At 40.4% G+C, this 23,432-nt stretch overlaps 1 protein-coding gene across 2 annotated transcripts in view; it reads left to right on the forward strand.

Annotated features, from left to right (window-relative positions):
* LOC138754447 (cip1-interacting zinc finger protein-like) overlaps nucleotides 1–23,432 on the forward strand; it is a 93,304-nt gene that overhangs the window by 37,393 nt on the left and 32,479 nt on the right. For both annotated transcript variants that reach the window (XM_069918735.1, XM_069918744.1), the window contains exons 6-10: nucleotides 2,003–2,094; nucleotides 2,942–2,982; nucleotides 6,360–6,539; nucleotides 9,969–10,093; nucleotides 10,427–10,514. In XM_069918735.1, coding sequence (XP_069774836.1) covers nucleotides 2,003–2,094; nucleotides 2,942–2,982; nucleotides 6,360–6,539; nucleotides 9,969–10,093; nucleotides 10,427–10,514 — 526 coding nt within the window. The remainder of the gene's footprint in view (nucleotides 1–2,002; nucleotides 2,095–2,941; nucleotides 2,983–6,359; nucleotides 6,540–9,968; nucleotides 10,094–10,426; nucleotides 10,515–23,432) is intronic.

A 23,432-nucleotide genomic window follows, 5' to 3' on the forward strand; every position in this document is an offset into this window, starting at 1 on the left:
TGCCATCACAAACTTCATCAATAAGTGTTTAGAGGACTGCATTCCAACCAGAAACTGTGGCTGAACTGGGAGATCCACCCCCTATTGAAGTTCAGGTCTGAAGTTGGGATACCCTGATCTGTACAAGAAATCCAGGTACGGCCTTTTCAAGGCAATTAAGGACCCAGAGCGGTAATATCAGACTAAGCTGAAGTCTCATGCAAACCACACAGACTCCCATCAATTGTGGCAAGGTATGCACACAAGTTACAAAATGAAGTTGGCAGAATCACAAACAATAATGAATCCCTCTCTAATGAGCTCAATGCATTCAATGTTTGTCATGTGAGTCAACCTCACATGTCGCAGTTACCACCATAGATATCAGATTGGCCTTCCTGAAAGTGAACCCACAAAAAGCAACTAACCTTGATAGAGTCCCTGGCTGTGACCCATGAGCCTGTGCAGACCAGGTGGTGGGAATATTCATGGACATATTTAACCTCTTCTCTACAATCTGAAGTTCCCACATGCTTCAAGAAGACCACTATTGTCCTCGTGCCAAAGGAAAAATTAAGTTGCCTTAAGACCCTGTGGCTCTAGCATTCATCATCGTGAGGTTGGTTATGGTTTACACAAACTCCAGATTTCCACACAACCTCAATCCACTGCAATTCACCTACTGTTGTAACAGGTCCAGAGCAGATGTAATCAACCCTAGGACATCTAAAGATCAAGGACACTGATGTTAGACACTTTTGAATATAGAGCTGGCTTCGGCATCATGGCCTCAACCAAACTCGTCTCCAAAATTTCTGGACGTAGGTCTCAGCACCCTGCTTTGCAACTGGATCCTTGATTGCCTGACTCACAGACTACAATCAGTGAGGATTGACAGCACCCCTCATCCACAATAATCCTTGATGCCTGTTACTTGCAAAGCTGAGCACCAAGCCCCTTACTATATTCCTTATACACTCATGAATGTGTCTCCAAATAGTACTCTTAACTCCATCTGCTAGTTTGTAGATGACACTGCCCTTGTACTCCTGAAATAATGACAAAACAAAAGTACAAGAAGGGTCTCATCGTATGGTGTCAGATAAAGGCAGAAATCAACCTTGTCTGTATTAAATGTGCTGAGGTGGAAATGGAGTGAGATTTAAGTTTTTAGGTGTGAATGTCAGTGATCCTGATCCAACCACATTCATGCTACAGCCAAGAAAGCACACGAACAGCTTAACTTCCTCAGAAGCCTAAGAAAATTCACCATGTCCCAGTATCTCTTACCAATTTTAACAGATGCCTCATAGAAAGTATCTTGTCTGGATGCATCACAGCTTAGTGCAAGAACAGATTTGCCCATGGCTACATGAAATTGCAGAGAGTTATCATGCAGGCCAACTTCGTTACAACTCCATCTACATTTCCTACTGCCTTGGAAAAGTAGCCTATATATTAAACCTATCCCACCCTGGTCACACTCTGCTCTTTCTCACCCCACCCCACTGTTGGACAAACAGTATAATGAATATAAATATGTTTCCCTTTTGCACTGTTTTGAGTTTTTTTTTCCCTCAAACATTATAATCTGCAATTTTGTTTTATTTTGCACTATCTGTTGTACCTGTGGATTGACTTGCCTGGCATTTTTTCACTATATTTTGGTACATGTGACGATGACCAATAGAAGGGTGGCATTCAAGATTATGTCAAGCCCTGATTGTAAATTCAAAGATGAAGATAAATGGAGTCAATCAGTTTGTGAAAATTAGCCGAGAATATAAGCTTGTTACTTAATTTATAGTTATCTCTTGTTTTTATTTTCAATTCTTATTATGCGAAGATTTTATTATGCTGTTGTATGTTTCAATGAAAACTTGACAATTGAATATTGTGTGCATTATGTATTCAAATAAAGCAGGTGGTTTGAAAATCTCAGTAGTTTTTGATTTTTTTTTCCATGAAGCTGTGCCACTTATGTCTGATGTTCTTTAACAAAGTAATTTTCTTATGCCAACAGCCAAAATGATGATGATGATGTACTTGAACAGTCTAATTCTGGAGAGCCAACCACATCTAAGACTACAATACAGGAAGGTGATGCAAAGGAAGGTACTTGATGATCTTTGATAAGAGTGTAGAAGAAGAAGTTAGCTCAACGCTTACATTTAACACTTGGTTATAACATCCAATACAATATTATCAGTTACAGTGGTGTGGACAATTGCTTACCACCATTCCTTCACCTCCCATTACCATACCTCCCAATTTTCTCCACTCACCCTCAGCTTCAAGAATAACATTGCATGTATTGCTTCTTCCCATCCAAACAGATGGGGTTTGATGGCAACTCCAAGTTATGTTATTACAACTCAGTGACAACATTTATGCTATGACTGGAAATGGCTGCAAAAGGCTGACAAAGCAATTCAGCAACTTGCAAATCGCGATTGAGTAAATGGGTATCTTCCTTTTGAATCTTTTATACTTGTGAATTTGGTTGAGGGAGAACTTGTGGCAAGTCATCAGGAGAATGGGATTTGTATGGATAGACATCTTGGTCAACATGTGCAAGTTGACCCAAAGTGCCTGTTTCCATGTTGTGTAACTCAGAAAAAACAAAGATGTTTGTCTGCTGAATCAAGGGAAAATATCTTGTGATTGACTGTCATGGACAAAAATCAGGTTGTTGAAATTTAAAGAGAAAACTGCATATTACTCAGTTATTTTAAGGGTTTTTTTGTAATCCTCGTATTTGCATGATATGCTGCTCTTCTGGTTAATTTAAGCGAAAGTAGCAATGTTTACAATGTATCACATTTTATTTTCATAATTAGGAATACTTTTTGCTGCCTGTCTTTTGTCTCTTCTATTATCTATCCTAGTAGTGCAACTAGATTGAGGTATAACTTGTGGTTACTTGGAAAAGTAGTTCATTTTTAAAATGCTCCATTTGCAGGAACTGGTGATAGTTTGGAGCACAATACAGCCAGCACAGAGGTAAGAATAAATGTTTCATTACATTCTTTACATTGACTTTAGTCAAGTGGAAGAAGCCATAATTAATTATTGGAAGCTAGATATCTATTAAAAGTAGATATCTTTTGATAGTTCCCTGTGTCATACAGCACTGTAACAGGCCAATTCAGCCTACGAGTCCATGCCGCCCAATGTATACCCCATTAACCTACACTCTGGTGTGTTTTTGAAGGGTGGGAAGAAACCAGAGCCCCCTGGAGAAAGCCCATGCAGACACAAGGAGAACGTACAAACTCCTTACAGACAGCGTGGAATTCTACACTTACCCTATACTAAACCTGTTTTGTTTTATTTACTCAACACTCCCACCAACTTCCTTGGGTTAAGTCGGTTAACCACACACTAGGGAGAATTTTTAGTGACCAATTAACATACTAATTTTTACATCTTTGGGATGTGGAAGGAATCAGAGCACTTGGAGGAAGTCCACAGAATTGCAGGGAGAAAATGCATACACTACACAACACTGGATGTCAGGATTGAATCCAAGTTGCTGGAGTTGGGAGGAAGCACCTCTACTAGCACCTCTACACCTCTACCAGCACCACTGTGCTGGCCCAAGGTCCTTGAAAATATTTATCTTGGAATGGGGGAAATCAAAAATCTTCACTGGAGAGGAAACATTGAGGGTAATTTTGAGATCATCTTTATTCCAAACTAGTCCATATCTATTGCTATAAATCAGTAATAACACAATGGTTCATGAGGGGAAATGTTAAAGAGAATTTATCAAATTAAGTTATTTTCTCTTGGATCTCTCATTGATCATGATGTCCGAAGATTCCACATAGTATTGATTCAATATTTGGTGAAATGTAAAATTTCAGGACATTTTTCAGGGGGACTTTTTTTTGGCTTTTCTACATTTTGTATATACTGGCTGAGGAAACCAGAGTAAAAGAAATGAGAATTGTTTGATTTTGTAGAATAGGTGTACCTTTGGATATGAGAAACTCCTTTGCTTGGTTTTCTATCTTACATTTTGTTCTTTGGATTTAATCATAATTTGACTCATCAGTAATAGCACATAATTAGGAACTGAGCTTGTGATTATACTTTCTCAGTCTGTGATGTAATGTTTTGGAGATGTGATGCTGTTGAAATAATTCCTTCAAGAGTTAAAGCTACCGAAGGCAAATGATGTGATGATCATTTGACCAGTGCAGACCACTTTATTGTGTCAGTTAACAAAGTGAGCATTGCAAACTGCTGGAGTAACTCAGCAGGTCCCTCAGCATCCATGAGAGACATAGATGTATAACATTTCGAACCTGAGCCCTTTGTCAAGGTATGAGAAAAAAGCAGACAGGGGCCTGAATAAAAGGTTGGAGGGTAGAAGGGGCATGGGGAGGAGCACAGGCCACAGCCAAAAGGCAATAAGTGGACATAGATAGGAGGGCAGGAGGGAAAAGCTGACAATTGATCAGGTGGGGGGGGGGGATTAACTGAGAACATAGAGCTGGAGGAAAGAGACAGAGGGATAAGTAAAGAGAGGGATCTGGAGTGATCTAACATCAATGTTAATACCATCTGATCAGAGGGTGCCCAGATGCAATTTGCTAGTGGTTCAGTTTGACAGAACATGAGACTATGAACAGACATCTCAGCATGGGAATGGGGTTGAAAATTGAATTGGGTTGGAACTGGGAGAGCCTGGATATTACAGCAGACAGTGAAAGTGCTCAATGAAGCAATCTCCCAGTCTGCAACCAGTCTCTAATGTAGAGGAGCCCATAATGAGAGCACTAGATGATGTAGATGTGCCCTACAGATTCACAAGTGAAGTGTTGTTTCACTTGGCTGTTTGGGGTCCCGAATGATGGTAAGAGAAGAAGCATAGGTGCAAATGTAGCATTTCCTATGGTTACAGAGGTAGATATCAATAGGGTGATTGGTGAGAAGCAATGGGTGGATGAGGGAGTCATGGAGGAAGTGGTCTCTGTGGAAGGCAGAGAGAACGGGGCAAGATGTGTTTGGTGGTGGGATCATGTAAGTGGCAGAAATTGAAGAGGGTGATAATGTTGGATGAGGAGGCTGGTGGGTGGTAGGTGAGGATAAGCAGAATTCTGCCCTTATTGCGTCTGTGGGCAGAAGGGTCCAGGGCACATGTGGGAAATATAGGACATATGGGTGAGGGCCAAGTTGATGGGAAAGAGGGGAAGCCACGTTTTTTGAAGAAGGAAGACCTATTGGATGATCTTGCATGTGAGACCCAAATGTGACACAGACAGGAATTGTGAGAAAGGTATTGAATCCTTACAAGGCAGAAGGGAGTGAAGAAGTGTAGTCGAGGTAACTGTGGAAGTTGGTGTGTTTGTCAAAACTGTCTGTTGAGAGTTTGTCTCCAGAGATGGAGACAGAGATCGAGAAAGAGAGTGTTGCGAGAGATGGACAGAGTGAATACAAGGTCGGAGTGGAAGTTGGCAGCGAAGTGGATGAAGTTGACAAGCTCATCATGGGTGCATGATGTAGTCATCAATGTAGTGGAGGAAGAGTTGAAGAACCTTTCCTGTGCAGGCTTGAAGCATGGATTACTCCACATAGCCAACAAAAAGACAGGATTACCTGGTGTTCCTTTGACGTGGAGAAAGTGGGATGAGTCAAAGGAGTTATTGAGGGTGAGGCCAGCCGGAGGAGGGTAGTAGTGGATGGGATTATTTTGGTCTGTTGCTGAAAAAGAATGCTCCTTCACTCTATCTTCCCTAATAGCAAGGATCTCCTTGTGTTAACCTATTTCAATTCCCCATCCCATTCCCATGTCGACATGTCTGTCCATGGTCTTGTGCACAGCCAAATTGAGGCCACCCGAAAATTGAAGGAACAACTTTTTGTATTCCGTCTGGGCCCCCTCCTACGAGGTGGCATAAAAATGGACTCTTCTGGATTCCATTAGTGTATCCCCCACCCATTTATCTCCTTCCCTATCCATCTGACTCCTTTCCTCCAGCTCTGAATTCACAGAGCTATCCCCCTCCTTTGATCAATTCTTAGCTTTTCTCTCCTGTTGTCCGATCCATGTCCACCTGTGGCCTCTTGGCCTGTGCTCTTTCTCCTTCCCTTCCCTCCTCTCCCCACCTTTTTATTCAGACACCTGTTTGCTCATATTTTGACAAAGGGTTCAGTCCCAAAACATCGGTTGTATATCTTTACCTCCTATGGAAGCTGCGAAACCTGAGTTTCTGTAGCACTTTTGTGCATTATCCACAGTCACAACATCATCTGCATACTTTCTTGTTTCAAAATATTGTGCTTTTGCTGCCTCTCCTCCTTCCTCTTTTTTTCCCCATTGTATGAATTGGGTTTACAGAGAAAACCAATGTAAATATGTATCTTTATAGATGCTGAGTACCATGAGTACACTGAAAGTAACGATCCAGCAGAGTAGTGAGAGTCGAGCAATCAGTACATCTGCACCTGATTCTGGATCCAAGGACAATGAGTTTTCTACTGAGGAGATGGATGGCATGCCTGCAAAGTTCATCTGTTACATCTGTAATGTCAACTGCTATAATCAAAAGGTAATGCAGGTAGCACTGATATGTACAATTGAATCTTCGATCATTTGTGCATTGTTCCCCATAAAGTAACTTTTCACCTGAAGGATTACAACAAGCTACCATATTATTTTATTTGATATCATAAAATGGTTATTTAAGTTTTGTTTTCATTGATATCTCCCAATAGGAGATCCGCAAGCTAACTTTCTTGGATATACCCTTTGTTGGCCTCTATGGTGTCTTTAAGCAGTAAATTGCAGTTTGCTTGGAGGAAACATTCCCAAAAACTATCATCATTGCTTCTTGTGACAGATTATATCATATTTTATATTGTATATAGATATGTTTTTTGAAGGAGATAGATTGTGGGCGTAGGGTAGGTCACAAACAAACACAAACACTTCACAGAACAGATGTCATTTAAAATGTAAGAGCTCTGCTCAAACCAGACACTCGGGGCCCAGGGCCTTTGTAAAGACAATGGAAACTGCTTTGCTGAAGGTTTTCACAAGGAGGTGTAAACAGAAGAACTCGAACTCAAGAAATGTCAAAAGCAGGTGTAAATGGATTATTGTTTCGAACAGATAAGCGGGCTCAAGCTTGGGTCCGGTGCCGCAATCTGCCTGGTTGCAGTTTGCTGTTCTAAGCGGAGAGAGTGGAGACCAAACAGGTTTTCTATAAGAGAGAGAAAGAGATAACTGGTTTCTTCAGCATGGCAAGCTGCCAGTTTGTTAAAACCCCATTTTGAAGATGGGTTGTGAGTTCTGAGTTCAGCGTGTTGAAAACCCTTGTGGTCCATACAATATGAAATGCCTGGCTGGAGTGTTTCACCTGAAATAAGGGAAACAAGTGGAACTCTGTCGTGACCTAAATGAAGAAGAGGTTATCATTTGGAAAATCCTGATGGGGCAAGTTTCTTTGGCAAGACACCAAAGTGGCTGATCAGAGGGAATCAGTTTTTTGTGTGTCCAATGAGCAACAATCTCTCCATGAAAACCGACAAGAACCTTCCTGAGCGGTAACTATTTAAGCACCAGAGCTTGGTGAAAATACATAAATGTTAAAAACTGCACAGTATAAGAATACTTAAACTGTATAAAGAATAAGTATAAAAACTGCCCACCTCACTGACAAAAGGCAAAGGAGGAAAAACCCAACACCCAACCCCAACCAACCAATTTTCCCTTGCAACCGCTGCAATCGTGTCTGCCTGTCCCGCATCGGACTTGTCAGCCACAAACGAGCCTGCAGCTGACGTGGACTTTTTACCCCCTCCATAAATCTTCGTCCGCGAAGCCAAGCCAAAGAAAAGAAAGATAAGAATTGCCTGATACTGGTGAACTTGGAGAAGTGAGAAGTGAGATTGGACTGGGAATCAAAGAACTTTTCTGAACTTATACACACGTTGCATACACGTGTGCTTTGAATTAGAAGGGGGTTATGTTAATAGTAATAAGTTAAAGTTTGATCCTGTTTTTATGTTTAAAGAAAATTAAAAGTAACTTTTGTTTAAGTAACCATTTGTCTTGGTAAATTTCTATTGAGGCTGGGTTTTTGGGTCCTCTGGGTCCGTAACATTTTTCACTAAATATTAGTGGAAATGCTTTGTTCCAACCAGTTTGCTTGAACAGGCTCTCAAAATAAAATGATTTGAGCAGAAAAATATATTCTTCCAAAGAGATGAATGTCTAAAATCTTTAAGTTGGGATCTTGCACAAGTACTTTTGGAACAAAATGAAAGATATGTTCTTACCAAAACTGTTATTGGACGTGAAGAAATGTACTGAATAGAATATTATAAAAATTGCAGTACAAAAGAAATCGTACATAAAATGCATGAAAAAATATTTTTTTAAAACTTGGTATTTTTAAATGTGTTTTAAAGCTTTTTCTGTGCTACTGTAATCTACTTTCAAACACTTTATTTTTTAATTTTAATTAGATTTTTACACTTTTTAAATTTTTTTTAAATTTAGACGTATAGCACAGTAACAGGCCATTTTGGCCCATGAGCTCATGCCATTCAATTACACCCAATTAACCAACAAACCCCAAGGAAAACCCACGCAGATACGGTGAGAACGAAAAACTCTTTACAGATAGCGCGGGATTCAAACCCAAGTCCCATCACTGGCCCTATAACAGCATTGCGCTAACCGCTATGCTAACCCATCTTTTTCCCGTTTTAAAAGCTAACCTTCAAATTGTTTCTTTTGAGACAGTTCCATTCCCTAAGTTTTAAAAATGTCTAATTTTTCCCCCTTCATTCATGTGATAAACTTGTGCCTTGTTATCATTTCTGCAATCAATCCCTCAACATTTTCAGCTTCTTTTTATTAGATGTCACCTTAATCTTTTTTTCCCTAGTGAAAACTGGCCTAGTATATTTTTTTCTATTTGTAACTTAAGTTTTGCATTGTTGATCTTAGTAAATCTGCTGTATTTCATGTCTTAAATTAATTTAGTGTCCTGCTAAATGTGAAGTATGATGCACAACCTGAAATTAATTTGAGTGATGTCGAATCTATAATCTATAACTGGGAAGATAGGTTTAAGCTTGAAAAATAACCATTATTGGTGCACCTTGCTGCACTGGATGTTTGCAAGAATTATGGAGATAGTCATTCATAGCAATCCACTCTGTATATGGTTGGATGAATATGGAGCATATTGAGGCCTCCAAGAAGAACCAATGGCAGAGTTACTGTTTGGGCAATAACCATTTGTTTACAATTGCTTAATGGATAAGCATCATGCCTTTTTCTGATGAAGTCGCCAAGTGTAAAGGAAACCTATAACCATGGAGGTTTGAAAGCTAAATTTCGTACTTGATGAACATAGGCTTTCACATTAGTTTATGAGATGAGTTCAAGTTTATTGTAATCAGACTGTACAAGACCATCCTGGGGAAACAGTGTTCTTCAGTCCTCATTGTAAAAACATGTTAACATACAGACAAATGCTACATTTGTAGTACACATATCCACATATAAATAAATTATTAGATAAATAGTAGAGACTTGGAGGATTTGTATGAGCAGTTCAGCAGTCATGCTGGCCGTGAGAAGAAGCTGTTTCTCAGCCTGGTGGTTCTGGCTCTGATCCTTCTATATCTCTTTTCCAATGGGAGTAACTGGAAGATGCAGCTTAAAGGCAATACTATGTACTTTCCAGCTCTTACAATAATTTAGATTATAATGAAAAGTGAAAAAGAAATGTATTATTCAGCAAAGACTCCACATGTCTTGTGGAATGTTCTACCTGCAAATACTTTTATCACCTTTGTTCTTAGCATTTTGAGAAAGGCACTGGACAGGTTCTTGTAAAAGCTATTAAATGATGAAAGCAGAAATATACTGAAAATCAATTTAATTCTTTGAAGAAAAGCTATGATTATATATATATATATATATTCAATGATTGGATTTTGTATATTTTTTTCTTTCAAAGAACTTTCAGAAACACATGACAGCAACATGTCATCATCAGCGACTCTTGGAAATCCAGCAGATGAGTAATGCTTGTCTGGCCACATTAATTCCACAGCCAGGCTCAATCGGAAGAGGAAGGGAGAGGTGGGTGCACTTATTGGACATTGAACATTTGAAATTCTCCAAAATGCATGGAATAATAGTCTCTTCAGTAGGAAGTCTCTAAATGTAGAATTACAAGCTATTTTAGTACAGATTACTGTCTAATTATTGAATGCTGTGTGACAGTCTTTTACTACCCCTCTTTGTATCCAGCAATTATAATCTTCACTTTCTCTATCTTGTTTTTATCTGACATTCCCTCATGAAAGTTGATTTCAAAAATTTCTTACTGGAGCAATATTTTAGAATGCAAAATGAGGTAAAATCTGAGAAGTTCCTTTTGCCAGTTCTAAATAACTATTTTGTGCTTTGCAGTGACAAAAAAAGACCTAAATGGTGCAGCACCTGTCAGGTCCATTTCAGAGGGAATGTCATTGAGCATCGCAGGACACAGACACACAAGGTAGAGATAAAATCTTTCTATAGGCATTGCTTGTATTGTACTACTAGATGATGACTACTTCAAAGAGAAAAGCTAGTCTTCCTACTAAATAGTGAAGTATCCCCTGAAGCTTTGGGCTAACCTTCTGATGTTGACTAACCTTGTGTATTTACAATGTGATATCTTGTTTTTGTTTAAAACATTGCTGTTTTTCTTGGTGCAACTACTTAACTATATCCAAAACTTACAAAATATCAGATTTTTAAACCAAGAACTTCTTTTGGTGCAAAATCTATGAAATTTTGTGGAGTGTTCATTCATTTCCTGGGCTTGTAATAAAACATGGGAATGGACAGGTTTCTTTTACGTCCTCATGATACATAGACATTCTTTCTTGTGACAGTGAAAATTTTCTGGAGTCTTTTGCCTCTACCTATCTGTCTACTTATGCACATTAGTGATGCAGATGGTAGAACTGCTGCCTTAAAATTTCCAGTGACCTTGGCTCAGTCCTGGCTTCTGCTTTCTGTGTGAAGTTTGCACTTTCTTCCTGTGATCATGTGGATTTCCTTCCAAATCTCAAAGGTGTGTTGGTTGGTAGGTTAATTGGCCACTGTAAATTACCCTTGATGTGTATATGAGTGGTAGAACCTGAAGAAAACTGTTAAGAATAGAGAGACAATAGGTTACAGGGAACATTAGTGGGGAATGGTATTGTTCTATGAGTGAGCATTGATTTAATTTACCATAATGACCTCTTTGTTCATCAGAGAAATATGATTTGCATCTTGAAACTTGCATCTTTATATTTTGGATCCAAGTCAGATATTCATAGCCTTCTTACTTATAATTCCTATTTTCTTCTGACAATTTCTTTAGGGTTGCTATATTTTTTCCTTCTCTTCCTTTGTGTTTTAGCCTTAGTTTTTAATTTCTTAAGCATTGAAATACAACCTCCTACTTTGTATACTTTAATTGTTCTGGACTTTCAGTTTCTGCAACTTTAGTTCAAAGACAGATTTGTTGGTGGCATTTAGTCACAATTGGAACAAAAAGTAGAATTTTGATTAATATTTCCATTCTTTTATGAGGTTCCATGTATAATCTCAATAGTAGCAATAACAGGCTAAAGGCAGGGAAAGATTAATGTAAGAATGTACACACCTTGCCCACAGATCCCAAACAAACAAGCCATATCACTCCCAGCAAAGCATTTTATAATGCAGACAATCTGCATATAATCTTGGATTGCTTTCATTTAGGTATAAAGCCAAACCACTAAAAATAAGCAGATTACTCCAATCAACAATGATGTTGATTTTCAAACAATATCTTTTTAAAATTTGTAAAATATTCTATGATCCTAAATTTGTATTGGTCAACGGTAGTGGTTTTAATAGCATTCTGTCAGAGAAGCAAGTTAGGGTGGCACAGTTGGTTTAGCAGTTACCGCAATGCCTTTACAGCACCTGGGTTAGAATCCCACGTTGTCTGTAAAGAGTTTCTATGCTTTGCCCGTGTCTCCGTGGGTTTTTTCCAGGAGTTCTGGTTTTTTCCCATCCTTCAAAAACGTACTGGGGTGCAAATTGGGCGGCACAGGCTTGTTAGGCCGAATTGGCCTGTTATAGTGCTGTATGTCCAAATTTTTTTTAAAGTAGTGACTTTACAAAGGGAATTTCTTGTCAACTTTGCACTGCCATTGATATTTAACTTTCTATTGATGTTATTCTCAGAATTGTTTTACAACATCTTAAGTCCTTCACTTGTTTCAGGTAGAACCTGTTGTGCTCATGAAGGTGCAGGAGAAAACATAAATCAAATAGCACCTTATTTTTGATTAGCTGTTTTGTATGAAGTCCCACAATTTTTGATACGCTTTTTAGGAACCCAAAACTGATTGTAGTTTAACCAAGGTTATTGACATTGCTTTAGTTTATTCTTGATAATCTGCAATATTCTGATTAGTATATAGGTCCTCCCATTAGACTGTGCAACATTTGGAAGAATGCATGTGGCACTAAGTGCAGGGATTTCTGTTTTGCATCGTACTTTTGTTCAGGTGCTTCATTCAGCAGAAATCAAGCAGTGAGCTGAATAATATAATGGTTGAGTTCCTGACTAATACTCAGAGGTTTGAACAAATGATCTGATGATCCTCTCGGGCACTTGTACCAAATAATGACAGTGATGGCATCATTACTTTGCAACTCCTGAATTGTTGTGAAAAGACCATTAATGCACCAGTAACCTTCAGGAATGGGAATGTGCTAGACCTCCTGCATCATTGAATTTTAACTGCCTTCTGAAAAGGGCTTAGCAAGGCAGAGAACAGTTTGGGTGATAAATAAATATTGATTTGAAAGCAACTTCCTTGTCATTCAAAGAAAAATTAATTGGACAAATATGTAATTTACAATTTATTCAGATGGTAACAGTGCACTCCTGGGATTGTATTTTGCTTAGATTAGATGAGATTTCAGATTTAGTGACAGTACATTACATGACATCACATACAACCCTGAGTTTCTTTTTCCTGTGGGTTGTCTTGGGTAAACTTATACCTCTCATTTTGTTCATTTTAGATTGGTCACAGTGTTTTAGCTACCGAAAGAAAATAGACACACACACCGAGAGCAGTTCAGTTTATACAAATGTTTATTACTAATTCAAAAGCTGATTTCACACTACAATATGCAAGCCCTTCCCAACTATACTTATCAACGCTTGGACTGGTCCCAACTGCCGAAGCGAGGCAACAACTGCACACTTGTAGTAGGTTGTCAGGGCGCTGGTAGCAGCTTCTCCACCTCCCCCGACCGGGACGTTGCTCGGACTCTGGCTGTTCTTCCTTCTTGACAAGGGGTGTTCCCACCCCTCGGAGAGTCTAAACTTCAGCAGCAGGACCACAGACTTTTATACCCCAAAAACAATTAATCATGCACCCACTCCCTCTAACATTTGTCAGTCAAAATCAAAGCTGAGCATACTATTCTACAATTTAGAAGATTAATTATTATGGAGCAGGATGCTATGATATCCTGGTTTATCTCGTAGATACAAGGACTCATTAAAACTTCTTGAGCAAGACAGGTTGTGACCAATACGTCAATTTCAGAGTGTCGTATTTGACAACTGCTTTCCCTGGGCCTCACGGTGGAATTCCATTTCAAAGTGTATCTTCAGATAAGTCCCCATGGCTGAGTTTAATTACATCTGCTAGTTCTGAAAGTAAGGTGACCTGCGTGTGGACCCAGTGTCGTCAGTTCCACATAAGCAAAAAGCATCTGAGTACATGGTTTTAATCCTCCATTACATTCCACCCCTTGGTCACAATCTGTCATTTGCGAGGCCTAACCAGTATTTGAGTACAGAGGGAGCGAAAAAAGAGAAATCAAAACAACAATTACAAAGATAAGCAATGACGCGAGCAACCAACGGAGGATAGTGTGGCCCACTCCCCCAAATGTAGCAGTTAGCCATGAGAAAGGATTCCAACCAAGGCTCAAATTATCCTTGTTGGCCACAATACCCAGATACTGGAGCTCACGAACAGATTTTGAAACATGCTGAACAATAACATATTTATATAAGCTGCACTTGAGGCTGGTGACCGAGGACTTCCTTGGTGTAATGCATCGGACCGTGTTTCCCACTGGGAACTCCCTTGGAACGTCCTCGACATTACAAATCCAATTGCTGGCATCAAAGCAGCTGTTAAGCCAGATCACCAGGAGTGTAAAATGGAGAACCTGGAACAAAGAAGCCTGACACATGTCACTCACGATACCATAAGCGTTCAGTGTTTAAACAGACTAAATCATCCTGTCCCTCAATAGCTACCCACCGAGTGTTACCCTGGGCAGGTGTCACTATTTCCCCTTTTACAGGAGGGCCACTACCTGGTGGTGCCACCCATACCTTTTGTCCAACATTCTCTGGCTCGGGAATGGGGGGGCAATGACTGTTTTTCCTCTGGAATAGGCTGTAATTCAGGAGCGTGAAGAAGTCGGTGGAAAGGTATACCTCCTTTTAAAGGGCGATGATTCAAATTGTCGACTGCCTGCTGCAGCACATGGCACCATCCCTTCTGGGTCCCCAGTGATGTTAACAAATGAATTTGTTCCTTCAGTAAGCCGTTCATTTGTTCAACTAACCCGGCAGCCTGCGGGTAATAAGGAATATGGTGGACCCATAAAATACCGTTGTCATTTGCCCAATCACAGATTGCTTTCCCGGAGAAGTGCGAGCCATTATCAGAGTGAATCTCCTCTGGAACATCATAACGATAAATCAAATGGTTTTGTCCTTGGATAGTGCTAGCTTGGTCAGCCGTCTTGGTGGGAAAAGTAAAAACCAGGCCCGAAAAGGTGTCAACCATTACTAGGACGTAATATTTACCCATGCAGTCTAGCATGGGGCCTATGTAATCAATTTGCCAGACCGCAGCTGAGTGAGCACCCCGTTTTATTCGGCCATGCGGACCAGGTGGAACGGTATGGAACTTCACAAGCTGACATTCTGGGCATGTACATATGACCATGCGGACATCATCCTTATGGATGGATAAAGCATGTGTACGGGACCACATAGCTGATCCCTTCTCCCCCAAATGACCACTCTGTTCATGTGCCCATCGAGCCAGGGGGACGGTATCAGCACAGCTGATAGTGGCAAGCTGATCTGCTACTGCATTATGTTGAGCCATGTTAGTCGCCATATTGGTATGGGCATCAACGTGATAAACGGTTATCTCATGATGGTGGGAAGCATCCCACAACAGCTGCCACAACTCTTTGCCCCATACTGGGCGGTCATGTATCATCCAGTTGTTCTTTTGCAAATCAGGCATCCATACCACAAGTCCATTAGCCAAAGCCCAGGAATCAGTAAACAGGCGAAGAGGGTGATCATGGGGATCTAGTGGTAAAGTGACTGCCTTCAACTCAGCATACTGACTGGAGCCACCATCCCCCTCCTCCGATAACTGAGTTCCTGACCTAGGATGGTAAGCCACCTGTTCGTGTATGCGGCCCACCCCTTCAGGCCCTCTGGTCGCACGACTCTGAATATACCACTTCCATTTAACAATAGAAGACTGCTGAGCCCGCCGGATCTTTAGATTAGCATCATTAGCCAGGACCCAATTCATTATAGGAAGTGCAGGTCGCAATTGAACATCTGCATCGCCTGTCATTCTTTCAGTCTCTAGCAGGGCCCAGTAACAGGCTAGTAACTGTTGTTCAAAAACAGAATAACGAGTGGCAGCCTCAGGCATGGTACGTGACCAGAATCCTAGTGGGACTCGGCGACCCTCTTGTTTCTGCCAGAGGCTCCAGGAGGCCACATCATCAATATAATGGTGAATTGAGAGGGAAGGCGATACTGGAAGGTGGGTGAAGGTATACTGGCGCCCCTTCCAGGTAAAGGCGAACTGATCCTGTGAGTCCTCAGCTATAAGAATACTGAAGAAGGCCTTAGCGAGATCAATGACAGCATACCATGTTCCTGAGTTCCCAGTAGCAATGTTTTCAATAAGAGTGACAATGTCCGGAACTGCTGAAGCAAGTGGTGGGGCATGTTTGTTCAAAAAACGATAATCAACTGTCATTCTCCAGGAGCCGTCCGGCTTCTGGACCGGCCAAACAGGGCTATTAAAGGGCGACGTTGCGGGCCTCACTACCCCTTCTTCTTGCAGAGCATCGATGGTGGCAGTAATCTCTTCCTGCCCCCCAGGGAGATGATATTGTGGAATGCACACTGGTTTCATGGGGGCTGGCACCATCACAGGATCCCACTTAGCCTGACCCACTACTAGTTTTTTTGTAATAGTTCGAATTCCAAATTCAAATCCCCCTTGGCTAGTATTAAGGGCCATACCGGCCAACATATTAATACCCAGGATACACTCGTCAGTAGCAGCCACCAGGGCATGTAACCAGACAGGGGAAGGGCTATCACCCACCATGGCACAGACTTTTATTTCCTTTGCCAGGGTGACCGCTCCTCCCAACCCCTCTATTCGAAAGGCCGGTCCAGTCCAGAGGTCTGGATTACCAGGAATCACCGAGTGCTCTGCACCGGTGTTGACCAAAGCCAAGTATTGGCGATCATTACCCCCACCCCAGTGGATTGTTAACGGTATGTAGGGCCGCGGATCCCCGTGTGTGCGCCGTGTCTCGATGGAGTAGACACGGGAATCCTGCCCACACCTTCAGGCTTCAGAAGGGTTCGGGGGCTTCCAGGACCACATGCTATTGTTATCTTTAAGAGCCTGTTTAACCCATTGTTTTACCTCATCATGAGTAACTGGAGCAGGAGAAGCCAGCTCGATAGAAGCAGCAGTGGGAGCAGAAAGCACAGCTGGGCCAGGAGGACTCAGCAGCTGGGGATGATGTTCCCCTGCTTTTTGCCTAAATCGATCTCCAATGGCAGCCAGCTCTTTTACAGAGAAATCACGGATCATTGACTCCTTCCGACCCCTGTTCCCACTTTGGCTCACAGGGTCCTCCACCCAGTCTAGGGGAGGAGGTGGAGGCCATCCAACAGAGGGAGTAGGCCATAGAGCATAAGCAGGGGTTTGGGTATTTTCCCCTGGGTCCACATGGGAAACCGGGGTATCTATCCCTTCCATCTCTACCCTTACATCATCCCCCCTTCTGTCTGTTTGGGAAATCTGCTGCCTTATAGGGCGGGCATGAACAGCAGATGGAGAGGGTAGTATGTTAGACACATGCTGAGGAGTATCTGCATTATTACCATTGTCATTCCAGATATTCCCATCCCAATCCTCAATTACATCAGGATCGTCACCATTCCTTATCATGGCATGAATACGATATGGATCGGGTTCTACTCCATGCCTTTCCTTATCTGCACAGAGCTGCTGCCGGAGTTTAATATTACGGCAAATCATTTGGACATGCTTATCTTCCCATTCTTTGGCTCTGTCCTGACTGGTACGAACAATCTCGCTCATCATGGAACAGCATTGTCGCAGGACTTCTAGCTCCTCCTCTAATTGCTTTCTTTTGCACTGAGATTCTACTTCTCTTTGAATTAATTCTGCTTCACGCTGAACGGAGTGGCGTAATGCTGTGGCCAGCAACCAAAAACCATTCGTCAGCATTCCCTTTTTATCAGGAAATTTACTTTCTCGAAGGAGAGTGGCAACCCGCTCTCCCAGAGGTGCACTTGATGAGTCTAACTTCTCATCCCAACTAATGGGTGGTCCCAACAAAGACAGGGTATTGGCCAACATGCCAAACCCATCGTCTTTGGAAGTCCATCCAGGAATCAAGAACTGCTCAGGGCTCACCTCTTTCTTTCGGCGAAACATCTTGAGACCAATCCTGCTCGCAGCGCCAATTGTCTTGGGTAAACTTATACCTCTCATTTTGTTCATTTTAGATTGGTCACAGTGTTTTAGCTACCGAAAGAAAATAGACACACACACCGAGAGCAGTTCAGTTTATACAAATGTTTATTACTAATTCAAAAGCTGATTTCACACTACAATATGCAAGCCCTTCCCAACTATACTTATCAACGCTTGGACTGGTCCCAACTGCCGAAGCGAGGCAACAACTGCACACTTGTAGTAGGTTGTCAGGGCGCTGGTAGCAGCTTCTCCACCTCCCCCGACCGGGACGTTGCTCGGACTCTGGCTGTTCTTCCTTCTTGACAAGGGGTGTTCCCACCCCTCGGAGAGTCTAAACTTCAGCAGCAGGACCACAGACTTTTATACCCCAAAAACAATTAATCATGCACCCACTCCCTCTAACATTTGTCAGTCAAAATCAAAGCTGAGCATACTATTCTACAATTTAGAAGATTAATTATTATGGAGCAGGATGCTATGATATCCTGGTTTATCTCGTAGATACAAGGACTCATTAAAACTTCTTGAGCAAGACAGGTTGTGACCAATACGTCAATTTCAGAGTGTCGTATTTGACAACTGCTTTCCCTGGGCCTCACGGTGGAATTCCATTTCAAAGTGTATCTTCAGATAAGTCCCCATGGCTGAGTTTAATTACATCTGCTAGTTCTGAAAGTAAGGTGACCTGCGTGTGGACCCAGTGTCGTCAGTTCCACATAAGCAAAAAGCATCTGAGTACATGGTTTTAATCCTCCATTACATGGGTGTGCAAGAATCATGACTAATTGTTTACTTGTTTATGCAGTGTACATTTTTTTTTAAACTACCAATTAGTCATGATTCTTGCATAAAAATGTAAACAAACTGTGCAATACAGAGAATAAAAAATGAAATCAAGAAAGTGCACAAGTAAGAGTCCTTAGATGAGACCCTGATTGAGTTTGTCGTTGAGTCCGGTGGAGGGGTAGCAGCTGATCCTGAACCTGGTGGTGCGAGTCTTGAGGCACCTATACCTTTCCTGATGGCAGCAGTGAGAACAGAGTGTGGGTCTTTGATGATTGCTGCTGCTCTCCGACAACAGTGTTCCCTATAGATGTACTCAATAATGGAGAGGGTTTTGCCTGAGATATCCTAGGCTGTGTCCACTACCTTTTGGAGGGCTTTATGGTCATGGGTATTGGTGTCCCCATACCAGTCCGTGAAGCTGCTGGCCACACTTCTGCAAACTCCTCCAGAAGTAGAGGTGCTGACGTGCTTTCTTCACCATGCCATGGGTGTGTTGGGTCCAGGAAAGATGCTCCGAGATAGTGATTCCCAAGAACATAAATTTGCTCACCCTCTCCACCTCTTATTCCCCCAGTGATCACTGGATTGCATACCTCTGGCTTTCCTTTCCTTTCCTGAATCAACAATCAGTTCCTTAGTTTTGGTGACATTGAATGCAAGATTGATGTTGGTGTACCATTCAGCCAAGTGTTCATTCTCCTTCCTGTATGCTGACTCATCCCCTTCTTTTTTATAACCAACTACCATGGTGTCATCAGCAAATTTATAGATGGTGTTATTGTCGTACTGAGCCACACAGTTAAAGGTGTAAAGTGAGTAGAGCAGGGGGCTAAGAACTCAGTCCTGTGGTGCTCCAGTACTGATGGAGATTGTAGAGGAGATGATGTTCTTACCAAGTTTTTAAAAATATTTTACTTATAATTTTCCAAACTCAAACAGTGTCAACAATCCATAATAAGAAAACACTCTACCTTCTTCAATTATATACAAACTTCACCGTCGAGTCAAATTTCTCCCCCACCTTTTCACAAATACTGCATACGAAGACAAAATTAACTAGGTAATCACCTCAGGAAAAAGCAGCTATAAATTGTCCACCCTGATTCGCAGGTACTTGATCCCCTTTTGTGGCCACTTCAATTGACAGTTTTCTTTAAATTGAATATAATCCCCTTTTGTAAATGGCATAATTTCACTCTTGTCCCAATTAATCTTGTACCCAGAGACTTTCCCATAATCCTCCAGAGTGGAATTTGGTCAGTGAATTTGCTGGGTCTGTCAGATATATCAGCACATCATCGGCAAATAAATTGACTTTGTGTCCTTCCTAGCCCATTCTGAACCCCTTAGTGTCTAGATCCTGTTATATGGCTTCAGTCAACATTTCTATAGCCAAAGCGAATAGAGCTGGAGACAATAGACACCCCTATCTACTAGATCTCGATAGTGGGAAAGCTGGAGATATTTGCCCATTGGTCACAACTTTAGTCTTGGGCACGTGGTACAGCCCCCTAATCCAATTTATAAAAGTTGGTCCTAGCCCAATTTCTCCAGTATCTTAAACAGGAAATCCCACTCTAACCTATCAAATGCCTTCTCAGCATCCAGGGCCACAGCTACACTTAACTGTTCCAGGTGTATGATACTCAGCTGTCTGATTATGTTATCCACAGCCTCTCTCTTTTGCACAAAGCCCACTTGGTCTACATTTGTTAGCTTCAGTAAATGCTACACCAATCTATTTGCCTTAGCAAATATCTTATAGTCTGTATTCAGTGTTGAATAGGTCTAAATGACGACAATTTCAATGGGTCCCTATCTTTTTTAAGGAACACCGTAATAATTGCCATTGAAAAAGATTGTGGGAATGTGTGGGTTTCAGCCACCTGATCCACCACGTCCATAAAAAATGGGTACCAGGAGGTCTTTGAATTCCCTATAAAACTTAGGGGGAAACCCTTCCTCCCCTGGAGACTTGCCAGTTTGTAACAGTCTCTACACTTTTCCTATTTCTTCTTCTGTGAAGGGAGGATTCTAACCTAACTTTGGCAACTTTAATTTTGACAGGAATTCATCTATTTTCTCAGGCTTCTCCAATGATTCTGATTTATACAATTTTTGTAAAATTCTCTGAAGGCTTCATTTATCTCCTTTGGTTTATACGAGATCCTGTCATCCCCTGTCTGGACTGCATTAATCATTCTTGAGTCCTGCTCCACCCTCAGCTGTGCTCATTCTCCCAGTTTGTAATATTTCTGCTTTGATCTTTTTTTTTAATTTTTTATTTTTCACACCATAAATCACGTTAGCCATGATATACACTTTTTCTTTTTCACACATATACAGTGACTTTTTGTCCCCCCCCCCCCCCTCCTCCCAAGCCACCCCCCCACCCCCCCCCCCCATCCATTTTAGGTATACAATCTAGGTTGCATTCAACCCGTCAGACAATGTTGTCATTCAACAAAAATACACCAGAAATTTTACTGAGTCCATTCTTTTCTTTCCTTCTCCTTCCATCAACTTAGGTAATGTTTGTCCCCGGTAGGTTTTCGCTATTGTATTTAATGTAAGGCTCCCATATTTGTTCGAATATTTCAATATTATTTCTTAAACTATATGTTATTTTTTCTAATGGAATACATTTATTCATTTCTATATACCATTGTTGTATTTTCAAATTATCTTCCAATTTCCAGGTTGACATAATACATTTTTTTGCTACGGCCAGGGCTATCTTAACAAATCTTTTTTGTGCATCCTCCAAATCAATTCCAAATTCTTTGTTTTTTATGTTACTTAGGAGAAAGATCTCTGGATTCTTTGGTATATTGTTTTCTGTTATTTTATTTAATATCTGATTGAGATCTTCCCAAAATTTTTCTACTCTCTCACATGTCCAGATTGCATGAATTGTTGTTCCCATTTCTTTTTTACATCGAAAACATCTATCAGATACTGTTGGGTCCCATTTATTTAACTTTTGAGGTGTAATGTACAGTCTGTGTAACCCATTATATTGTATCATACGTAGCCTCGTATTTATTGTATTTCTCATCGTTCCAGAACATAAATTCTCCCATGTTTCCTTTTTTATCTTTATATTTAAATCTTGTTCCCATTTTTGTTTAGTTTTACCATTTGTTTCCTCATTCTCCTTTTCTTGCAGTTTAATATACATATTTGTTATAAATCTTTTGATTAACATTGTATCTGTAATCACATATTCAAGGTTACTTCCCTCTGGCAACCTCAAATTGCTTCCTAATTTATCCTTCAAGTAGGATCTCAGTTGGTAATATGCCAGCGTTGTATCTCCAGTTATATTGTACTTATCTCTCATTTGTTCAAAGGATAAGAATCTACTTCCTGAAAAACAATTTTCTATTCTTTTAATCCCTTTTTTTCCCATTCTCTAAAGGAAAGGTTATCTATTGTAAAAGGGAGTAGCTTATTTTGCGTCAATATTAGTTTTGGTAATTGGTAATTTGTTTTATTTCTTTCTACATGAATCTTCTTCCAAATATTGAGGAGATGATGTAATACTGGAGAAGTTCTATGTTGTACCAATTTTTCATCCCATTTATATAATATGTGTTCAGGTATCTTTTCCCCTATTTTATGTAATTCTAATCTCGTCCAGTCTGGTTTTTCCCTTGTTTGATAAAAGTCTGATAGGTATCTTAATTGTGTGGCTCTATAATAATTTTTAAAGTTTGGCAATTGTAAGCCTCCTTGTTTATACCATTCTGTTAATTTATCTAGTGCTATCCTCGGTTTCCCCCCTCTCCATAAAAATTTCCTTATTATTTTCTTTAACTCTTTGAAGAATTTTTCTGTCAGTTGTATTGGCAATGCCTGAAATAAGTACAATATCCTTGGAAAAATGTTCATTTTAATACAGTTTATCCTTCCTATTAGTGTTAGTGGTAGATCTTTCCAATGCTCTAAATCGTCCTGTAATTTTTTCATTAGTGGATTATAATTGAGTTTATATAATTGGCCTAGATTTTTGTTTATTTGTACACCTAGGTATCTTATTGCCTGCATTTGCCATCTGAATGGAGATTCCTTCTTAAATTTTGAGAAATCCGCATTATTCATAGGCATTGTTTCACTTTTATTTACATTTATCTTGTAACCCAACACTTCTCCATATTCCTTCAATTTCTTATATAATTCTTTTATTGATAGTTCTGGTTCTGTTAAGTGCACTATAACATCATCCGCAAATAGACTGATTTTATATTCCTTGTCTTTTATTTTTATTCCTTTTATATTATTATCTATTCTTATCAATTCTGCTAGTGGTTCTATAGCTAGCGCAAACTCCGGTAAACTGAATTTTTGCAATACTTTGAACAAATAATTCCATTCTACTCTGTCGAAGGCCTTCTCTGCGTCTAAAGCAACTGCTACTGCAGGTGCTTTATTTCCTTGTACTGCATGAATTAAGTTAATAAATTTACAAATATTGTCTGTTGTGCGTCTTTTTTTGATAAATCCAGTTTGGTCTAAATTTACCATTTTCGGTACCTGTTCTGCTAATCTGTTTGCTAATAGTTTAGCTATTATCTTATAATCTGTGTTTAGCAAAGATATTGGTCTATATGACGCTGGTGAGAGTGGATCTTTCCCTTGTTTTAGTATTACTGTAATTATTGCTGTTTTACATGAATCTGGTAAGCTTTGTGTTTCATCAATCTGGTTGATTACATCCAGGAGGGGCGGAATTAATAAGTCTTTAAATGTTTCGTAGAATTCTATTGGAAATC

This window comes from Narcine bancroftii, chromosome 1 (genome assembly GCF_036971445.1).
Source record: "Narcine bancroftii isolate sNarBan1 chromosome 1, sNarBan1.hap1, whole genome shotgun sequence".
Lineage (NCBI taxonomy): Eukaryota > Metazoa > Chordata > Chondrichthyes > Torpediniformes > Narcinidae > Narcine > Narcine bancroftii.